The sequence below is a fragment of the Nematolebias whitei genome, chromosome 18 (assembly GCF_014905685.2).
Source record: "Nematolebias whitei isolate Nwh7 chromosome 18, NemWhi1, whole genome shotgun sequence".
NCBI classification, from domain to species: domain Eukaryota; kingdom Metazoa; phylum Chordata; class Actinopteri; order Cyprinodontiformes; family Rivulidae; genus Nematolebias; species Nematolebias whitei.
The window spans coordinates 2011114-2030599 of record NC_056515.1 but is presented as its reverse complement, the minus strand read 5'-3'; the positions used below and the strand labels follow the sequence as shown (position 1 = coordinate 2030599).

The 19486-nt window shown below is 44.7% G+C and overlaps 1 protein-coding gene across 5 annotated transcripts in view; it reads right to left on the bottom strand.

Annotated features, from left to right (window-relative positions):
• Nucleotides 1–19486, bottom strand: part of sptan1 (spectrin alpha, non-erythrocytic 1) — a 91975-nt gene that overhangs the window by 31675 nt on the left and 40814 nt on the right. For all 5 annotated transcript variants that reach the window (XM_037692420.1, XM_037692422.1, XM_037692421.1 and 2 more), the window contains 12 exons: nt 16828–17026; nt 16614–16718; nt 13817–13849; nt 13700–13735; nt 13454–13501; nt 11738–11829; nt 10225–10369; nt 9969–10150; nt 9790–9889; nt 9517–9714; nt 9299–9445; nt 9104–9207 (listed from right to left, as the gene is read on the bottom strand). In XM_037692420.1, the coding sequence (XP_037548348.1) occupies nt 9104–9207; nt 9299–9445; nt 9517–9714; nt 9790–9889; nt 9969–10150; nt 10225–10369; nt 11738–11829; nt 13454–13501; nt 13700–13735; nt 13817–13849; nt 16614–16718; nt 16828–17026 (1389 nt within the window). The remainder of the gene's footprint in view (nt 1–9103; nt 9208–9298; nt 9446–9516; nt 9715–9789; nt 9890–9968; nt 10151–10224; nt 10370–11737; nt 11830–13453; nt 13502–13699; nt 13736–13816; nt 13850–16613; nt 16719–16827; nt 17027–19486) is intronic.

Sequence of the window (19486 nt, the reverse complement as noted above, 5' to 3'; positions counted from 1 at the left end):
AATGTTAGCTAAATGAACATTAGTTAAAAGAAGAGCATTAGCTAAAATAAGAACAGCTAAAAGAAACACATTAGCTAAAAGAAGAACATTAGCTAAGCGAAAGGGAAGATCTGCTAAACGAAACAGAAAATGAGCTAAAAGAAGAACTTAAGCTAAAATAATAACAGCTAAAAGATTATTTTTTAAATAAAATTATTTCAATAGGAGAGAAAATTCAAACCATCCTTCCTTCTACTATCTCTAGTCCCCTGTCAAATGAGGCAACTTTAAAAATTTCACTAGAGCCTGATGTATGTTTGGACAGTTTTTGTCCTGTTGAGCTCTGAATTGTCAAAAATAATAACCTCATCCAAACCATCCACATGCCTGCTAGATCCCATCCCAACCAGACTGTTTAAAGAGGTATTTCCACTAATTAATGTCCACATTTTGGATCTGTTTAATTTGTCTTTAATGGATGGTTATGTACCACAGAGCTTTAAGGTTGATGTAATTAAACCTTTACTTAAGAAGTCTGACCTTGATTCAGAAATTCTGGCCAACTATAGACCTATATCTAATTTACCTTTCATCTCAAAAATTCTAGAGAAAATAGTTGCAGGTCAGTTGCATGAACATCTACAATTAAATAATTGTTTGAAGAGTTTCAGTCAGGGTTTAGAGCTCATCGTAGCACAGAAACAGCACTAGTAAAAGTCTCTAATGATATTCTCATGGCCTCAGACAATGGACTTGTGTCTCTACTGGTCCTGTTAGACCTCAGTGCTGCATTTGATACAGTTGATCACAATATTTTACTACAGAGGCTTGAATATGATATTGGAATTACAGGAACAGCTCTAAAATGGTTTAAATCATATCTATCTGATAGATTCCAGTTTGTAAGCGTGCCCCACCTCCAGGCCCAGCTCCAGAGTGGGGCCCCAGTGACCCGCGTCCAGGCGAGGGAACATTGTTTCCATTTATTTTTCTCATCATCAGGGTCTCTGGGCTACACTTTGTCTGGTCCCTCACTTAGGACCTGTCTGCCTTGGGTGACCCTACTAGGGGCCTGAAGCCCCTGACAGCATAGCTCCTAGGATCATTGGTACACTCAAACCTCTCCACCACAGTAAGGTGGCAGCCCAGGGAGGGGGAAAAAGCAGAACATTAGCTAAAAGAAGCAGAACATTAGCTAAAAGAAGCACAACATTAGCTAAAAGAAGCACAACATTAATTAAAGCTGCAAGCAGCATTGAAGGCCCTCGCTGCAAAGCACCGCTCCGGCCTTAGGGCGACCGTGGGAGCTCTGGCGACTCCGCCCAGTCGCCATCGCAAACGCTCGTGTGTGATTCCCGCACGCGTCCACCAGGGTGTGCGTATGCTGAAACTTTGCAATCACCTTCCGCTCATATCAGTATGAGTCCGGCTTTAAGTCTTACAAGTTTGGCTAAAATCCGACCTTCCAGACGGGAGTTTGTCACTTCCCGTTTTCTCGCGAATGTAAAAGGACTTCCTTTAGGCTTTTCAACATAACTGTTGGAAGAATCTAGGGGGCGCACTGGAGTCAAAAGTTAACAAACAATACCAATGTGTCTAGAAGTGCTTACTAATGACACCCAAAATCTGGTGTACATAGGATGATATATCATTGAGATATAACTGATTAAATAATCTAGGGGGCGCACTTGAGTCAAACGTAAAACAACAACACCAACGTGTCTAGAAGTGCTGACTGACTCCCCAAAAATCTGGTTCACATCGGTTGATATATCACTGAGGTATAACTTTTGGAATAACCTAGGGGGCGCACTCGAGTCAAAAGTAAAACCACAACAACAATGTGTCCAGAAATGCTCACAGATGACGCACCCAAAATCTGGTGTAGATAGGATGATGTATCACTGAAATATAACTGTTGGAATAATGTAGGGGGCGCACTAGAGTCATTTGTTAAACCACAATATCAATGTGTGTAGAAGTGCTCACTGATCCTGCACAATAAATCTGGTTCAGATCGAATTACGTATCACAGAGATATAATTATAAGAATAATGTAGGTGGCGCTGTGGAGGCTATTGGCCACTTATCATGGATTCCTGTTCAAGGGGTGGGTAATGATCGATCCTAGTGATTTTCGTGCACCTCGTCTCAAATCTGTGCAATTTAGAGCCAAACGTATTGCAATGGTGTCACTTCTTAATTCGTCATGCCGCCACGCCCACATCCTCCAGCTAAAACTGTTTGTAATTTAAATCAAGTCAGATCAACTTGTTATATGTATTCTAACACAGGATCATCCTGATTAAATCGAGGGTGTCAAAGAAGGAGCATTCCAAGTAAAAAAAGAGAGTTCCTGTTCTGAGGGGGCGGGGCTTCGATGATGTCAAAATATGACAGTGGATCATCGGGCATCCAACAGGGATGAGTCATGCCAAGATTGGTGCATTTCGGTCTTTCAATGTGAAAGTTATAGTGTTTGTAAATTTATGGCGTGAAGCACAACTTTGAGGCCTGGCCACTCCCCTTTATCATAAACAAAATCAAAAGCTTTTGATAACTTTTACTCCCCAATGTGTTAAGGGCACATTAACCAAGTTTGTAGGCAATCCTTCAAAATTGCTAGGAGGAGTTCGTTAAAATTCGCCATTAGAAACGCCCCAAAATGACCCTTTGACCCCAAATGACCGACTTCCTGTTGAGTTTGGACCAGGGCTCCAAGAGACTTTTTCATAGGTCCTGAGAAGATACAGATGCTCACAGAGTTTCAGAATTATCTGTCCAAAAATGGCTTGGGGCTGAGGTTTTAAAATCTTCTAGAGGGCGCTGTGGAGGCTCGGCCAATTATCATAGCTTCCTGTTCAATGGGTGGATAATGATCAATCATACTGATTTTGATGCACCTCGTTTCAAATCTGTGGAATTTAGAGCCAAACGTATGGCGACGGCATTACATCCTACTTAGCCACGTCACGCCGCACACATGCTCCACCCACAACTGTCAGTGTTGGAAAGCAAGTTACACCAGCATGTCTTCGGTCACTGGACACACTATCATGCTGATCAGGTAACAGGGGTCAGATAGGGATCGTTTAACGTAAAACTTTATACTTCCTGTTGTCAGGGGGCGTGGCTTAAGTGATTTAACCATTCAGTCTTGCAGTGGACCGGATGTGGATCAATCACTAAAGGTTTGATGTCTCAGACAGTTTTTGTGTAGGAGCTATTAGCATTTTGTTTTTCATGGCGAGATGTCAAACTTTAAAGTCTGGCCCCGCCCCTTCAGCATGCTCCGAAACTAACCGTTTAGATAACTTTGCATCCCTCATGCCTTTTGACCAAAATGGCCAAGATTAAAACCGATTGAACAAAATCCCTAGGAGAAGTTCGTTCAAATGCGGAGGCTGTAAACCGCCAAAAAGGTGTGAAGGACGCACGCTCAGGCATGCCGGCTGGTCGGGTAATCTTTAGACAGTCATCTACAGTGAGGAAAGTAAGTATTTGAACACCCTGCGACTTTGCAAGTTCTCCTACTTAGAAATCATGGAGGGGTCTGAATTTTTTATCTTAGGTGCATGTCCACTGTGAGAGACATAATCTAAAAGAAAAATCTGGAAATCACAATGTATGATTTTTTTAATAATTCATTTGTGTGTTACTGCTGCAAATAAGTATTTGAACACCTGCCAATCAGCAACAGTTCTGGCCCTCAAAGACCTGTTAGTCCTCCTCTATAACGTCCACCTCCACTCCACTTATTATTCTAAATTAGAAGCACCTGTTTGAGGTCGGTAGCTGCATAAAGACACCTGTCCACCCCACACAATCAGTAAGACTCCAACTACTAACATGGCTAAGACCAAAGAGCTGTCCAAAGACACCAGAGACAAAATTGTAGACCTCCACAAGGCTGGAAAGGGCTACGAGGCAATTGCCAAGTGTTGGAGCAATTATTAGAAAATGGAAGAAACTAAACATGACTGTCAATCTCCCTCGGACTGGGGCTCCATGCAAGATCTCACCTCGTGGCGCATCAATGATCCTAAGAAAGGTGAGGAATCAGCCCAGAACTACACGGGAGGAGCTGGTTAATGACCTGAAGAGAGCTGGCACCACTGTTTCCAAGGTTACTGTGGGTAATACACTAAGACATCATAGTTTAAAATCATGCATGGCACGGAAGGTTCCCCTGCTTAAATCAGCACACGTCCAGGCCCATCTTAAGTTTGACCATGACCATTTGGATGATCCAGAGTCATGGGAGAAAGTTCTGTGGTCAGATGAGACCAAAATAGAACTTTTTGGTCTTAATTCCACTCGCCGTGTTTGGAGGACGAAGAATGATGAGCACCATCCCAAATACACCATCCCTACTGTGAAGCATGGGGGTGTGAAGCATCATGCTTTGGGGGTGTTTTTCTGCACAAGAGACAGGACGACTGCACTGTATTAAGGAGAGGATGACCGGGGCCATGTAGTGAGAGATGTTGGGGAACAACCTCCTCCCCTCAGTGAGAGCATTGAAGATGAGTCATGGCTGGGTCTTCCAACATGACAATGACCCAAAGCACACAGCCAGGAGAACCAAGGAGTGGCTCCGTAAGAAGCATATCAAGGTTCTGGAGTGGACCAGCCAGTCTCCAGACCTAAACCCTGTAGAAAATCTTTGGAGGGAGCTCAAACTCTGTTTCTCAGTGACAGCACAGAAACCTGGTTGATCTAGAGAAGATGTGTGTGGAGGAATGGCCCAAAATCTCTGCTGCAGTGAACCTGGTGAAACACTAAAGGAAACCTTTGACCTCTGTAACTGCAAACAAAGACTACTGTACCAAATATTAACATTGATTTTCACAGGTGTTCAAATACTTATTTGCAACAGTAACACACAAATAAATTATTTAAAAAAATCATACATTGTGATTTCTTGGTTTTTCTTTTAGATTATGTCTCTCACAGTGGACATGCACTTAAGATGAACATTTCAGACCCCTCCATGATTTCAAAGTGGGAGAACGTGCAAAGTCGCAGGGTGTTCAAATACTTATTTTCCTCACTGTATAAGATGCCGAACCATCCCGGACCTCACTCAGCTTAGCTATGAACCCGCAGTAAGGACACTCGTCCTGCATGGGGGCTCTTCTCAGCCGTCAGCCCCCCTCTCATCACCTAACGGTGCAGGAGGGAGATGAAGACAAGCCTCCTCCTAAGCGTCGCTCGTTTTACTCATCGGCTCACTCCACACGTCGTCCTCATCCAGCCACAGATGCGAGTCAGTGTGGGAGTGACAGACAGCCCTGTCTTCTTCCACGCACAACACATACTCATGCACGACTGCTCTCAGAGCGCAGCTCTGCGTGGATGCATTTGTGTCAGATGTCGAAATTAATGTGCCATCTAATCACCAAGGGCCACACGTTGCAGTTTGGAGGTACTCCCCCGAGGTTCATCGGTGTTCTGGAAACTCTGTTAATATCCCCAGAATAGGGCCGCGTTTTACAGACGGAGCTGAGGGAGCTTCTGATAAAAGACGTTATTTCAGAAGTCCCTCCCAAGGAGGAAGAAACCGGCTTTTACTCACGGTACTTCCTGGTTCTGAAAAAGTCAGGAGGTTTGAGACCCATTCTGGACCTGTCACTGTTCTACAAATATATTGCAGAATGACCGTTTCATATGCTGACAATAAAACGTGTGCTCGAATGCATCAGGCAGGGGGACTGGTTCACCTCTGCAGATTTGAAAGATGCATATTTTCATATTCCAATGATATAGAAACAGGAAATTCCTGCGCTTTTCTTCCAGGGAGTTTGGTACCAATACAACCGGCTTCCCTTTGGCTACTCTCTCGCCTCGCACACATTCTCGAAGTGCGTGGAAACAGCTCTGCAACTGCTGTGCACAGCAGGATGAGGGTTATCTTTTATCTGGACGATATGCTTCTCCTGACCCAGTCCAGAGAGGAAGCAGAGACCCAGACGAACACTCTGGTGTCGCATTTGTCTCAACTGGATTTCACGATGAATTGGGAAAAATGCTCACTGATCCCCTCCCAGCTCATCACGTATCTGGGAGTGGACCTGAAATCAGTCACCATGACAGCCTGCCTTTCGCTCCAGAGGAGGGAATCCCTGACGTTACTGCTCCGATGAGTCAGGGTCCACAAACCGGCAACTGCACTGACATTCATGAGGCTGCTAGGGATGATGGCAGCAGCTCATGTTGTCATCCTGCTGGGTTTACTCCACATGAGAAGGCTTCAGAGATGGTTCAATCATCAATGTCTCGACACCTCTCACCACAAGTTTCGAATAATTACCACTCTCTCATCGGTGGGGGTGGATCTGAGTCACTGGGGAAACCCTCAGAACATCCTGAAAGGGGTTCCCCTGGGCAGAGTGACGTCATTCATTTCCGTGTTCACGGACACATCCCTCTCAGGCTGGGGGGGGGGCAACATGTCTGTCCCAGACAGTGGGTAGAACATGGCCTCCTCACATGTCTCTCCACATAAACATGCCGAAGCTGATTGCCATGGGGAAAGTAATCAAACACTTTGCCCCGTTGCTGCAGGATCATCACGTGATGGTACACACAGACAACAGAACCACAGCAGCCTACATAAATCGCCATGGGGGCGTTCACTCGGTTGCTCTGCTGGACACACAAGCATCTTCACTCCATCCCCGAGCTGTTTACATTACGGGGGCCGATATCATGTCCAAGGGCGGACCTCAGGAGAAGGATTGGTGCCTCAACCCGGACCTGACTCTTCAGATTTGGTCCAGATTCGGCAGGGCAAATGTGGATCTAATGGCCACCAGGGAAAACACTCAATACGAACCGTTTTTCCTCCCTGAATCTGCGGGACGAGCCCCCACTGGGGGGTGAACGCGTTGGCGCACAAACCGTGGCCCCAGACGTTAATTTAGGCTTTTCCTACGACCCTGCTAATAGGACAACTTTTGAAGAGGGTCTGGGAGGAACAGTTGAAGGTGATCCTAATTGCCCCAGAAAGCACGACACTCCATGGTTTCCGGTGCTCCAACAGCTGACTGGAAACTGCCTTGGCAGGAGGATGCACTCCTACAGGCGGGAGGAGCGATCAGGAGCCCTCCAGTGATAGGACAGCACCTCTGGGCTTGGCCGCTGAATGGGAATGTTATCCTTTCTGCAGCTACAGATGGACAGAAACCTGTTCTTCAGCATGATTAAAACGTGCGCTGCCGTCTTTTTTCCTCCTGTCACGAGGGGTTTTGATGATAGAACAGTTTATGATCATCCTCTGACAAAATGTTTCTTAAAGGGTGTGCACAGACAAAGACCTGTTTTGCGCACACTCCTCCCACAATGGGTTTTAGCGCTTGTGCTCCGCGCACTGTCTATCCATTCGAGCCACTGAGCAGGCGTTGCTGAAATTCTTATCTTTCAAGACAGCTCTGCTGTTAGCTCTGATGTCGGCAAAGAGAGTAAGCAACCTCTCAGCCCTGTCTGTCGCCCCCTCCTGTCTTAGAATTCAAGGTGATGAGAGCTCAGCGGTAATGCGCCCAAACCCTGCTTTTATACCTAAAAGCATAAACAATGTTTTTCATATCCAGAATTTTAACGTTGGATGGTTTTTCTACTCCTTCACACAATTCTGAAGAAGAGGTTCAATATCACTTAAAATCCGTGAGTAACCCAGGTACTCAGTTCTCAATCTTGTTAAGGAACACGTGTCTGTTACGGCATTTATCAGATGCTTGAAGTAACTGCACGTAATCACAACAGAGGGATTAATCAGATCGTGTGTTAAGCAGTTTTTCTGGTTATGCGCTCTTGGGTTCGGACAATACAGTGAGGCTTGGACTTTGCCTTTAACCCACAAGTGGGTGTGGCTTAAAAGGCAAGCCCACAATGAAATAGAACGTAGGTTATGTATTGTAACCACAGATTCTATGAATTGTGGGTGAAGCCCTTTAAGCACTGGGCCTCACTGGCTCCCAGGTGGCTGAAGAAAAATTGTCTATTTGGGAGCCGAGCCACGGACTTGCAGATACTTATGCGGTCTAGGTGGGGCCCTCACAGTGGGTGGGCGTGGACTTGAGTTTTCAGTGTTGGCGTGCTGCATGCGGGGTTACACCCACAGATGGGCATGGCTTAAAGGGCTGCACCCACAATTCATAAAATCTGTGGTTAAAATACATACCCTACGTTTTGTACAGCCCTTGTAAGTAAAATTTTGTATCTCCTGTACATATAAGTACTGCATGCTGTTAAAATTAGTAGGTTTGAGTTTAGAGGACTGATTGTGGGATTTATTACTGCAGGATAGGGCTGCAGAAACTAACAGAGTTGGAATAAAACAAAGTTGGACCGGAACCAGAGCTGTTGCTCTTCTACAGAGCTAGTAAGTAAAATTTAGTAACATATGTTGTCAAAATGACGTAGGTTTAAGAGTTTAGAACATTCCAAGAGTGTGGGAAGGGTTTCTAAATATAAAAAGTTTACTGTACTGGAACTTAAACTTGAACTTGGGACTACTGTATCCCTACTTCACGGTTTTTCACTTATCGCGGGGCTTCAGGGTACAGATCCACCACAATAAACGAGGGACTACTTTATTTCCAAACCTGACAGAATGCTGAACTCATCTGATGAGAGAACCTTCTCATGGTGTTTATGACTGTTGGAATAGAAGAACCTTCATCATCTGGTAAATGGGCTTGAGGATGGACCAGAGTTCTGGAGGTCTCAGATTCTATCTGAAATTTTGGCTGATTTCTTTGATTTTCCCATAATGCAATAAAAAGACGTGTGCCCTAATGAACAAACTAATCAGAAACTTCCAATTCCATGGCATCATCACCTGGGCTGTCTTAGACTGTTTTAAGGATCTTGACGTATGTAAACTTGTGACTGTAGTAATAAATTATGTAATTATTCAAACATTTAACAAATAAAAATCAAAGAGTGAATCCTAGCCAACCTAAAAACAGGCTTCTTCTGACTTTATGTCAGACAGTTCTGTGTTTTTATCTGGTGTATGTAAACATCCAGTTTCAGCTGTAAACAGCTGTCCTTCAGGTTCTGGTCCGATTGATCCCCAGACTCAGAGCAGATCTTCATCAATGAACCAGGTGTTCCTCACCTGTCCAAGACCTCGTTGCGGCGGTTGGAGATCTCAGGTTTGGCGTAATGGTCCGCTCCGATTAGCTGATCAGCGAACGACTGCAGAGCAGCGATCTTCTCCTCCTGCAGTAAGACCACATATCAGGTCTGAGGAGATCTGGATCAAGCCTGAGGTCTGAGTAGACCTGGATCAGGTCTTAGCAGGTTGACTGACCTGAACGTTGATGGCCTTGTCAAAGTCCTCGTGTTTCTTGATGAGAGCCTCCACGCTGTCCAGAGAGTCGCCTTTATCGTCGCTGGCGAGGAACGCCTCCCGAGCCGCCATCCAGTTCTCCGCCTGCTCACAGTCCCTGTTAAAGAGCTGAAGAAGAGGAGCAGAACTGTCAGAGCTGAAGAAGAGGAGCAGAACCGTCAGGTTGAAGGTGTTCTCACCTGCAGCTCCAGGCACTGGTCCAGCATCATGCGGCGCTGAACCCAGGCATTCTCCAGGTCAGCCCGCTCGTGGTCCAGAGCCCCCAGTTTCTGCTGGATTTCAGGACTGGCATAGTGTCCTCGAGCCAGCAGCTGCTGACCGAACTGTTCAAAGGCCTGGAAGGTCCCGGCACGAGCGTCGATCTCTGTACGGTGCTCCTGGAGGACGAGGACGGAGGGTCAGAGGGACAAAAAGACGGTCCAACATGGGTAAGTTCTGACAGAACCACAGACCTGGTGTCGCTCCAGCAGAGCTTCAGCTCCGGTCACGTCTTTGGCCAGTTCCTCTGAGGACACCAACCCCCGGATTCCATTGATCCAGGACATCAGGTCTCTGTGAACAGGTAGAACTGAATCAGTTCTGATCCGTTTAACTCAAACTTTCCTGCAAGGTGTTAAAGGGATCATCTCACCTGAAGTCGGACAGGAAGCGCTGCAGGTCGTGAGAGTTCCCCAGCTTCTCCTTGCGCTGGTCGGCCCTGCCCACCAGGCTGCTCCAGGCCGTGTTCAGCTCTGTGCACTTCTCCTGGATATCGTCCACGGCCTCGGGGTGGGACTGGATCAGACGCTCCGCCGTCTCGCCCAGAGATTTGACCTGCGGGGGACGGAGCAAACATCACATCTCTGGAGACAAACAGAACCAGAAGCGGGTCGTGTTACTGATCGGACCTTGTCACCCAGAGCTGCCAGGTCGCGCTCGAAGCCCTCGTGTTTTCGCTGCAGAGCCTGAACGCTGGCCAGGTCGTGGCCGTAGTTGTCCGTGTTCAAGGCCTGGTTCTTCTCCTCGATCCACTCTTTGGTCTCATCAGCATCTCTGAGATAAAAACACACCTGAGGTCAGGTTCTGCTCCTTCAAAACCACCTGGCCCATCTGATTAATGGGCTTAAATATTAAGTTCTGTGTGTTTGGATCATCAATGTTTAAGAGGTTTTATTTTGAAAAAGCCGGACAGTCCTCATTCTTTGTGTCCAAAAACTGAGCTAAGTCTCAGATAGAGGATCAATCCAGTTTTAAAAAGAGTTGCTCTAAAGTCCGATGACTGTCAAATTTACTTCCCCCTAAGACACAATGGTACATCCTCTATTCAACCTCTGCTCGACTGCCTGGCTGACATCAGGGACTGGATGTCTTTAAACTTCTTAAGTTTCAATGAAAAGAAGTCTGAAGTCATGTTGTTCCCTCCCAATGACACGATCACAAACCACAGCATCGACCTCTCCACTCTAACCCTGTCAGAAAAACAAAGAGTCACTAATCTGGGAGTGATAATGGACCCTTCCCTGAAGCTTAACAATCCTGTAAACATGATTGTTAAATCATGCTTCTTCCAACTGAGGCGGCTGTCTAAACTGAAGCCCATATTGTCCAAAAAGAACCTGGAGACAGTAATACATGCATTCATTACATCTAGGCTTGATTACTGCAATTCACTCCTGTTTGGTATCAGTCAGACCTCCATTGCACGACTACAACTGGTCCAGAATGCAGCAGCCCCATTTTTAACCAGTACAGGCAAAAGAGAGCACATTACACCAGTTTTGGCCTCACTGCACTGGTTACCAGTTCACCTTTGAATCCAATTCAAAATACTCATGTATGTCTACAAATCACTGAACAGTGTCCCCCCCCCCCATCTCTCTGATTTGCTAGAACCATTTGTCCCACCATGCTCTTTGAGGTCAGCGGACCAGTTGCTCCTCACAGTTCCAGGAACTCGTCTTAAGCACAGAGGTGACAGGACCTTCTCTGTAGCAGGACCAAGACTCTGGAACGAGTTACCTCTGCTTGTCAGACAGGCCCCCTCCCTCTCTGTTTTCAAGTCCTGTTTAAAAACTCACTACTATTCAGTAGCTTTCAACACCAGATGATCTGTGTTTTGATCCTGTATGCTCCACACTGGTTAGTTGTCTTTATCTGCATCGTTTTTATGTCTATATTCTGATTTACCTCATTTTGTATTTTGCTTCGTGTGTTACCTGTTGTTCTGTCTGTACAGCACTTTGGTTGGCCTTGTAGCTGTTTTAAGTGCTCTATAAATAAAGTGGTGTGGTAAATTCTGAATAATAAACTAGATCTGACTTCTGAGACAATACCAGGTCTTAGTAACTATGGAACCCTGCTGTCTCCACGGGGACAGAGACACCATGTGTCCCCACAAGGACAGTCCCACCTGAAGCATACCTGTGGAAGCGCTGCACCTCGTGGGCGCTGCCCAGCATGTTGCTCCGGTCCTCAGCCAGCTGCTGCAGAGATCTCCAGCGATTATTCAGCTCCTGGACAGAAACGGTTACGTACTGTAAATCCAGATTTTACAAATATAGGCAAAGCCCTTTCAGAGTCAGAGTTTCTTTATTGTCATTCGCACCTCATGTGGTACATGTGGTGGAGCGAAATTATGTACACAGGGTCCCAGTTACATCCAACAATAAAATGTATAAGAAAAACAGTAATAACATCTAAGATATGAACTAAGAAAAACATCAACTAAATATACACTAAGCACTCATAACATAAAACATTGAACATCAGCACAAACATGAACATGAGTCTGTGAGCAGATGTGCACGCATGAACACATCAACATTGAAACAGATCAGCAGCAACATGAAACAGATCAGCAGCAACATGATGTGGTTTTTCACAGTGATTATTCTAGTTAGAGATTCATGAGTCTAACAGCCTCAGGGTAGAAGCTGTTCCTCAGTCTAGTGGTTCTACACTTAATGCTCCTCAACCTCCTTCCTGAGGGGAGTGGGGCAAAAAGTGTGTGTGCTGGGTGAGTGTGGTCCTTCATGATGCAGGTGGCTCTCTTCCTGCATCTGGAGGTGTAAATGTCTGTGATGGTGGGGAGACTGACTCTTTAAGGCTATTGTTAGTGAGTTTACCCCTCGCGTGCGTATAACAAAGCCGAACTGGGTCTCAGCAGCCAGAGTGCGAGGTGGAAAACTTTTCTGCAAGGTCGTCCAGGGGCAGCGGAGCTAGCGGCTCTTGCACAGTCAGACCACTAGCATTTGCTGCTCTCTGCACGAGCTCAGGCACAAGCACACCGATCGCTGGGAGGGGGTGGTCACTGACATCGGGATGCCTGAGAGTCCACTTCTTGAAGGCAGCCCTGTTTCCAGTCCTCCTGTCTGGGAGCGAGGAGTGAAGCTGCTGACTGACTTCTCGTTGGAGGCAAAAACGTCAGAATCCTGCCTCACGTTGAAAAAAAGGGAGGGACTTCTCCAGCGAGTAACTTTCTGGAAGATGAAAATACTCTACGCCTGAAGCGAAGATGGCCGCCTGGCATTGCTTCTACAATAGCGCGAGAAGCTTGCAGGACGGCCTGTGGTGTCAGGGCCTGAATTGTGTGTTCTGATCCAAGGCAGCCCTCGCAGATGGCATGCAGGTCGGAGCTGAGAATGTGCCCCGTCCTGCAGGTGGACACACACGAATGACCACTGGACATCTTCTCTCTTTAGATTTTTCTTATGTGCTTGCTGGCTGAATGAAAATGGGGAGCCGATCCCCGGTCTCAGTATAACTTATACAGACCAGGGTAGGGCCCAAACAAAGTTTTCAATGCTGCACTATACGTGAGGGGTAAACCCACTAGTGATAGCCTTAAAGGGCGAAGCCTATATGAAATGGAATCAACAGAATCAGACCTGAACTGAACATCTTGACCCGTTTCAGAGGATGGTTCTGGGTTCACCGTTCAGACCGGAACCTGAAAGTTTCTGTTTGACTAATGTGAGTTGATGGAGGAACAGGGCGGGAGCAAAAACACGAGAAATAAATGCGAGCGAGGATTTCTCCACCAACAAACAGGAAGGACCATAAAAGTACAAACCAGGGTGCAGGAAGTAGAAAGAAAGAGGGATTCAAACAGATCTGGGTTGGATTTGTTCTTCTTACCTTGATGGAATTAAAGTTAGCCGTTGTTTGAACGCCCAATCGAATGGTCTAAAGGTCAAAGGTTAACCAAACGAGGAAGAAACAAGGGGACAAAAACAGGAAAACCAATCATCAAACCAGTCTGGAGAACAAAGAAACTCCTATGATTGGGATTAAATTATTTGCAACCTTAACAACAAGCTCACAAAACTTTATCAACATCTAATGATCTGATGAGGTCACTTCCTGCCTGAGGCTTGAACTCACCTTCCATGGAGACGCAGACTTGGAATCGGGTTCATCCTGTTCAACAAAAAACGACAGGTCAGAGGTTGAATTATTTTAGTATTTCTGGTTTGAAGATGAATGAGAAACGATACCGACCTTTCCAGCAGCAGAACCCAGCAGCTCTTGTTGCTATGAACAGAAAAAAAACATGGAGTCAGCTGTGAGGGAACCAAGGACCCTCCCATACCAGGGTCTTGTGTAGTGCTGTCGCAACGCGAGTATGTGCACGCATACAACATACTGTTGAAAAAGAACGCAAAGAAAATGTCTGCATCACCTACGAACATTACCTGAGTGTATGTGTGAAGAAGACCCCACTTACAGAAATCATCCAAGAAAATGTCCAAAGACATATACTATGTGGAAGTACAGTAGTCCCTTGTTTATCGCGGGGGATCCGTACCTTGAAGCCCCACGATAAGTGAAAAACCGCAAAGTAGGAATAGTAGTACAAGTAGTAATTAGTAGTTTGTTAGTATTTATATATCTACATATATATACACACATACACTACATTGCCAAAAGGCTAAAGAAGGCCATCTTATCTGAATTTGCCTGGAGAAAATGTGATCTGACGCTCACCACCCCCTCCCTGAGGAATTTCCAACTGATAACCAGATGAAACCAGCTGAATAAACTTGTGTCATCATTTCAGGACTCTTGGATTCTCATAGAGGTTATTCTTGGCCATTCCTCGACATCCCTCGAGAATGTTTATGGATCTCACCGGAGGACATTGACTGATTATTACGGCTTTATCAGAACTCTTACAATGCCCTGGAGAGCATCTATGATCATGCTCACCGCTCTCGTCGTCCCCCTCTGCAGAATGTCTACGTCACTATGTGCTTGTTTGTGCGCGGTGTTTTTTAATATCAGAGTTTTTTCTTCTCAGGTAGAATAAAAAAAAGTCTGATAGGAATTTTTTCGCCTCCAACTCCTACATATGTCCAGTTTATCACTTTAATTTGTCTGTCCAAACAGGTCTCACTTGTAAATGAGTCTTTGAGGCTCAATGTGACTTATCTGTTTAAATAAAGGTTGAATGAATGAATGAAAGACAACAGCAGACAACTGCTTTTAACAACAAACGATTCAGCTTCAAGTAACAATGACTTAAATGAGGTTTCAATGTATTTGAACTTAAACAACATAAAATATGTACCCCAGAGTACTGCCCCGCAGCAAAAAAAAAACCTCCCCACAATGAACAGACACATTTCAGTCAATTAATTTGCAATAAATTTAGAATAGTCAATATCACAATCTAAAAGGAAGAAGTTCCACAGAGCTGGTTTTAGGACTCCCAGCGTTCTAAATAACTTTCAAGCAGGAGGCTGGAGTCGTTTCCCAGCATCAAAACAAAGATGTTCTGTGCAGTGAAAATGTTCTTTGTGAACACAGACTGTTTAAACTCTGATGAAAATGTCTTACCAGCATTGGTGTCAGAAGCATTTGGGGGGGGGGGGTCTGGGGGTCCTCCTCCAGAAGATTTTGAATAAAATAGATGCCATTTCATATATTCTGGTGTATTTTAATGGGTTAATCATCTATGTTTACCTACATAAGTAACTTGATTCAATAACTGTTTTAGAGAGCAACAAGAAGTAGCCTGACCAACAGCTCTCCTTGTGTGAAGGGAAGATGGGCTTGTGATCTTATAAGTCACAGGTTCACCTCCCGGTACCATCAAATTGTGGGTGGAAAAGGTGAAACACCCACACCTCCCTCCACCCTCATTCGCCCCACCCTGGGTCCCTGAGCAAGGCCCTTAACCCCCACCATCTGCTCCCTAAACAGGTCTCTCTTGAAAATGAGTTCGCGTGACTCAATGATAAATACCTGGATAAATAAAGGGTCAATGAATGAAATGTGGGCGGGGCTTGGACAAATTAATCTAACTTTAATTAAATCTTTGTAATTTTTGGCACAAATCAGCTGAAGTGGATTAAATGAGTATTTAGAAGTTGTACTAACTGAGAGTACGTATTAGGGGTGTAACAATACATCGATTTAAATCGATATATCGATTAAATGATTAATGATTCAATTATATCGTGGCAAAACTAAAACATCGATTCATATTGTCATCTTTAAAATACGCTTTTATTTTGAAATTCCCAAGTCACGTCTGTGTCACCATTTCCGTGCGCGGCTGTGCTCTGTGGCCGCCTCAGCAACATGGCAGACCAGGCAGAAAACACAGAAAATGAAATTCACTCTCCTGCTGGATTTAAATCAACTCTGTGGAAATATTTTGAGTCCAACAGAAGAACGGCTCAACAGACGGAACTCAAGTCGTGTGCAACAGGTGCCAGTGTGAGTTCAAATACTCGGGAAATACTATCAATGTGGCCGTTCACCTGAAGAACAAACAGGACATTGATAGCCATGTTATGTAAGCTCAATATCTATTTTGGTTTCTTTAACTGAAAGGTAATTAGAGCACTTTTAAGTTAACTGGTTAAAAAATGCACTTAAACACGAGAAATGTGAGACTATACTGAACAGGCCATTTATTTTTATTTTTTCATTAAGAAAAAATGTTTTTTTTTATTTAAATGCCTGGTGCCTGTAATAACAGAAATAAAATGGTTAAATCATATGTGAGTTTTTTTGTAAATGTATTTATATCTAAATGAGATGGGCATTTGATATCACAATATATCGATCGTAGACTTGTGAATCGAACAGAATCAAAATCGTATCGCGACAGACTTTGTGATATCGAGAAAAATCGTATCGTCATACAAACAAATCACTATAATATCGTATTGTGATAAAGCTGGTGATTTACACCCCTAGTATGTATTAGTACTCAGTATTTACTCAGCTGTATGTACTTGTTGGTTAATGGTGGTGAGTGTGACCTGGTGAAGCAGGTAGAACTCACCTGAGCCTGGACCATGGGAGCTTCTTCAGCCATCAGACCTTCAGACTCCAGCTCTGAAGCCACCTTGTTGATGTCTCTCAGACGAGACTCGTTGGCCTTCAGGTCCTGCAGAGTCCAACAGCAAAACTCTTTAGTATCGGTCAGAACCATTCCAAATTTCCCCATCAAAATAAAATGGGTAAACGTTTTCAAGGAGTAAAAGCTGAAAGGTCACCTTCTGGAAGTCGTCAAACTTCTTCTGCAGGACCTCCACCTGCTCCAGGTCCGAGCCCACCTCCTCGTTGGTCAGGGCACTCTCCTTCTCGTGAATCCACTGCTGCAGCTCGTTGGCTTCACGGAACAACATGAACTTCTTGCAGCTCTTCTCCAGCATGTTTTTACGCTTCTCCCCCAGATCCAGCAGCGTCCCGTACCTTGAAAATGTAATTTGAAAACAGTGAGCTTAGCGGCGAGAAGAAGCCAGGCTGAGGTTAGACAGAGACATGCTGAGGGAGGAGAGCTCAGAGTGAGGATGGACTGATGGATTTACACCTCGTCATGCATCTGCAGACCTGCTGCTGCACCCATGACAGCTGTCACTCAAAGCAGGGATTCAATCAAACCCAAGTCGGAATATGTTCTGACACCTGTGTGTTGCTCATCCTCATGTCAGCGGTTCCACAGAAAAGGCTTCATCTTGCCATCCTTGAAAACAGCTGACAAACTAGCGCGCAGGACCTACAATTTAGACTTTTCTGCTCAAAATCATGTTTAGCTGTTGGTTCTGCTCAGAAAAGAGCTTCAGAACTTCAGACATTTCCTCCAAGAAGCCAAAGACAACGTCTTTATTTATCCACCGTATTTGACTACATGCGTCAGCTGCTTCTCTACGGAGCGCCTCGGTTCGATGTGCCGGGTCACACACTTCATCTCTGGATTATTTCTCAGTTCTGCCTGATTTATTATTATTATTGATGTGAGTCCAAGTCTCATGAGCTGACGTTACACGCTTCCAATTAATGGCACATCTGTTAGAGCAGAAAGTGATGCAGCTACAACCAGCTAAAGCATCGTTTTGTTTAAGAGATCATTAAGGCTGCTGGGTAGGGGTGCAATCAATCGGCCCCGATTTCCTTTTTGGGATTTTGGGAAATCGGAAATTAGCCGATACTTCCACAAGAAACCGATTTTACAGATTTTATTTTGTTTTTGTTCTAACAACAATAGTCTGAAGCTAGGGTTAGATATTTATATGATATTTATATTTCAGAGCACCACCTCACGGCCAGTTAAAACAAGTTTGTATTGTTTCTAGGGTGTTGTTCAAGGACATGCTTTTCCATAAAATAATATTGGAAAATTGAAGGCGCATTGTGAGCTCATAACACCCGACAGTGTTGCTGATAAAACTAAATCAGCATCGGCCAAATTCTGAATCAGCAGGTCAGACTTTTTAGAAATCAGTGATTGGCCAGAAAACTGCAGTCGGTGCAGCCCTACTGCTGGGATCATGATAATCAGCCCAATCAGATTTGATATTTTCCTGAACGATCCAGTAACAGCAGTTGTAATCTGCTCTGCGCTTGTCTGCTCTGGATCCAAACCTGCATGAAAGATGCAGACGCTGGAAAAGTTCTGAAGTTTGTTCAGTGTGACGCCGATCATCTGACTGCTTGTTCTTCTCTGAACCAACGCCTGAGGAAACTTTTAGGCTCGTGCTCCTGACCGATGTTGAGTTTTGTTCTCCACTCGAGACCAGACTTCCTGCAGCTGTGTTCCGACTTCCTCCATTGTTTCAAACAATTAAATTAAAAAGATCTTAAAGATCCGATTCCATTTGTTGAAGGGAAATCATCCTGATGACGCATCTCAACAGGGGAGCACATTTCAACACAACACCTGCGAGTGTTAATGTTGCCGTTTAAACATTTAATTATGGAAATAATGCTAAAAGAGTTTGGCCTTTGTGAAGCATGAAATGGAAAGCTGAACATACTTCTACGTTCAAACAAACACGTTTCATTTACGGGACTTTAGACCTTTCCTTTTGTACTTTAATTTTCAAATTAAAGTCTTTGTTTATGGAAAATAAAAATAGTAACATCTGTTTTAGATCGTCTGGTAAAAACGATTATTTTAAAAATGTTCATTTTATTGAAACTTCATTAGAGGCTCTAAAGAGGTGAGAACCAGAACGAGTTCTGTAGGGAGTGTCGGGCCCTACATCAGGTCTCCATCACTGATTTCTACCTCTCTCTGGTCTCATCCTTCACTCCGACACTCTTAAAGGGACTGAAAATAACATTCTCTTGTTTCAGATCTGGACCATATCAAGAAAGGACATGGTTTGAGATCATCCCTTTTCAGATGACATACTAAAGATTTAAGCATCAAAGTAGCTCTTCTGTTAATTCTTAAAGTGGATTTTTTATCCCTCCAGCCTAGGGCTGGGTGATCTCTCGATATTTTAAAATTACCGAGGTAATGTCATTTGCGATATAAGACGAGACTATATCGATATAAACGATATAGCGTCGTACTTGAAAATCTGCCTGCTGTCTTCTCTTTCGCCCACACAGCCCCGAGCAGCAGAGCAGCTGCTGACCAGGGATAAATAAAAGGCTGTTATTTGGAGATGGTTTGGATTTAATTCGTCAGATGTGCAGTAGGAAAATGTTTCCTGTAGACAATGCCTAAAACAAGCCCCGACGCAAAGTTTGAGCACAACGAACCTTTCCACCATTTAAAACAGCACTGTAGAGTATGAAGAGTGTGTTAAACTCGGTGCTGCAGCTCCGGCTGTGTGAAGTCTTCTCAGCCTCTTTCCCTGAAACAAACTACGGTACGAAACTCTTACCTGTGCTGAAACTCTTACCTGTGCTGAAACTCTTACC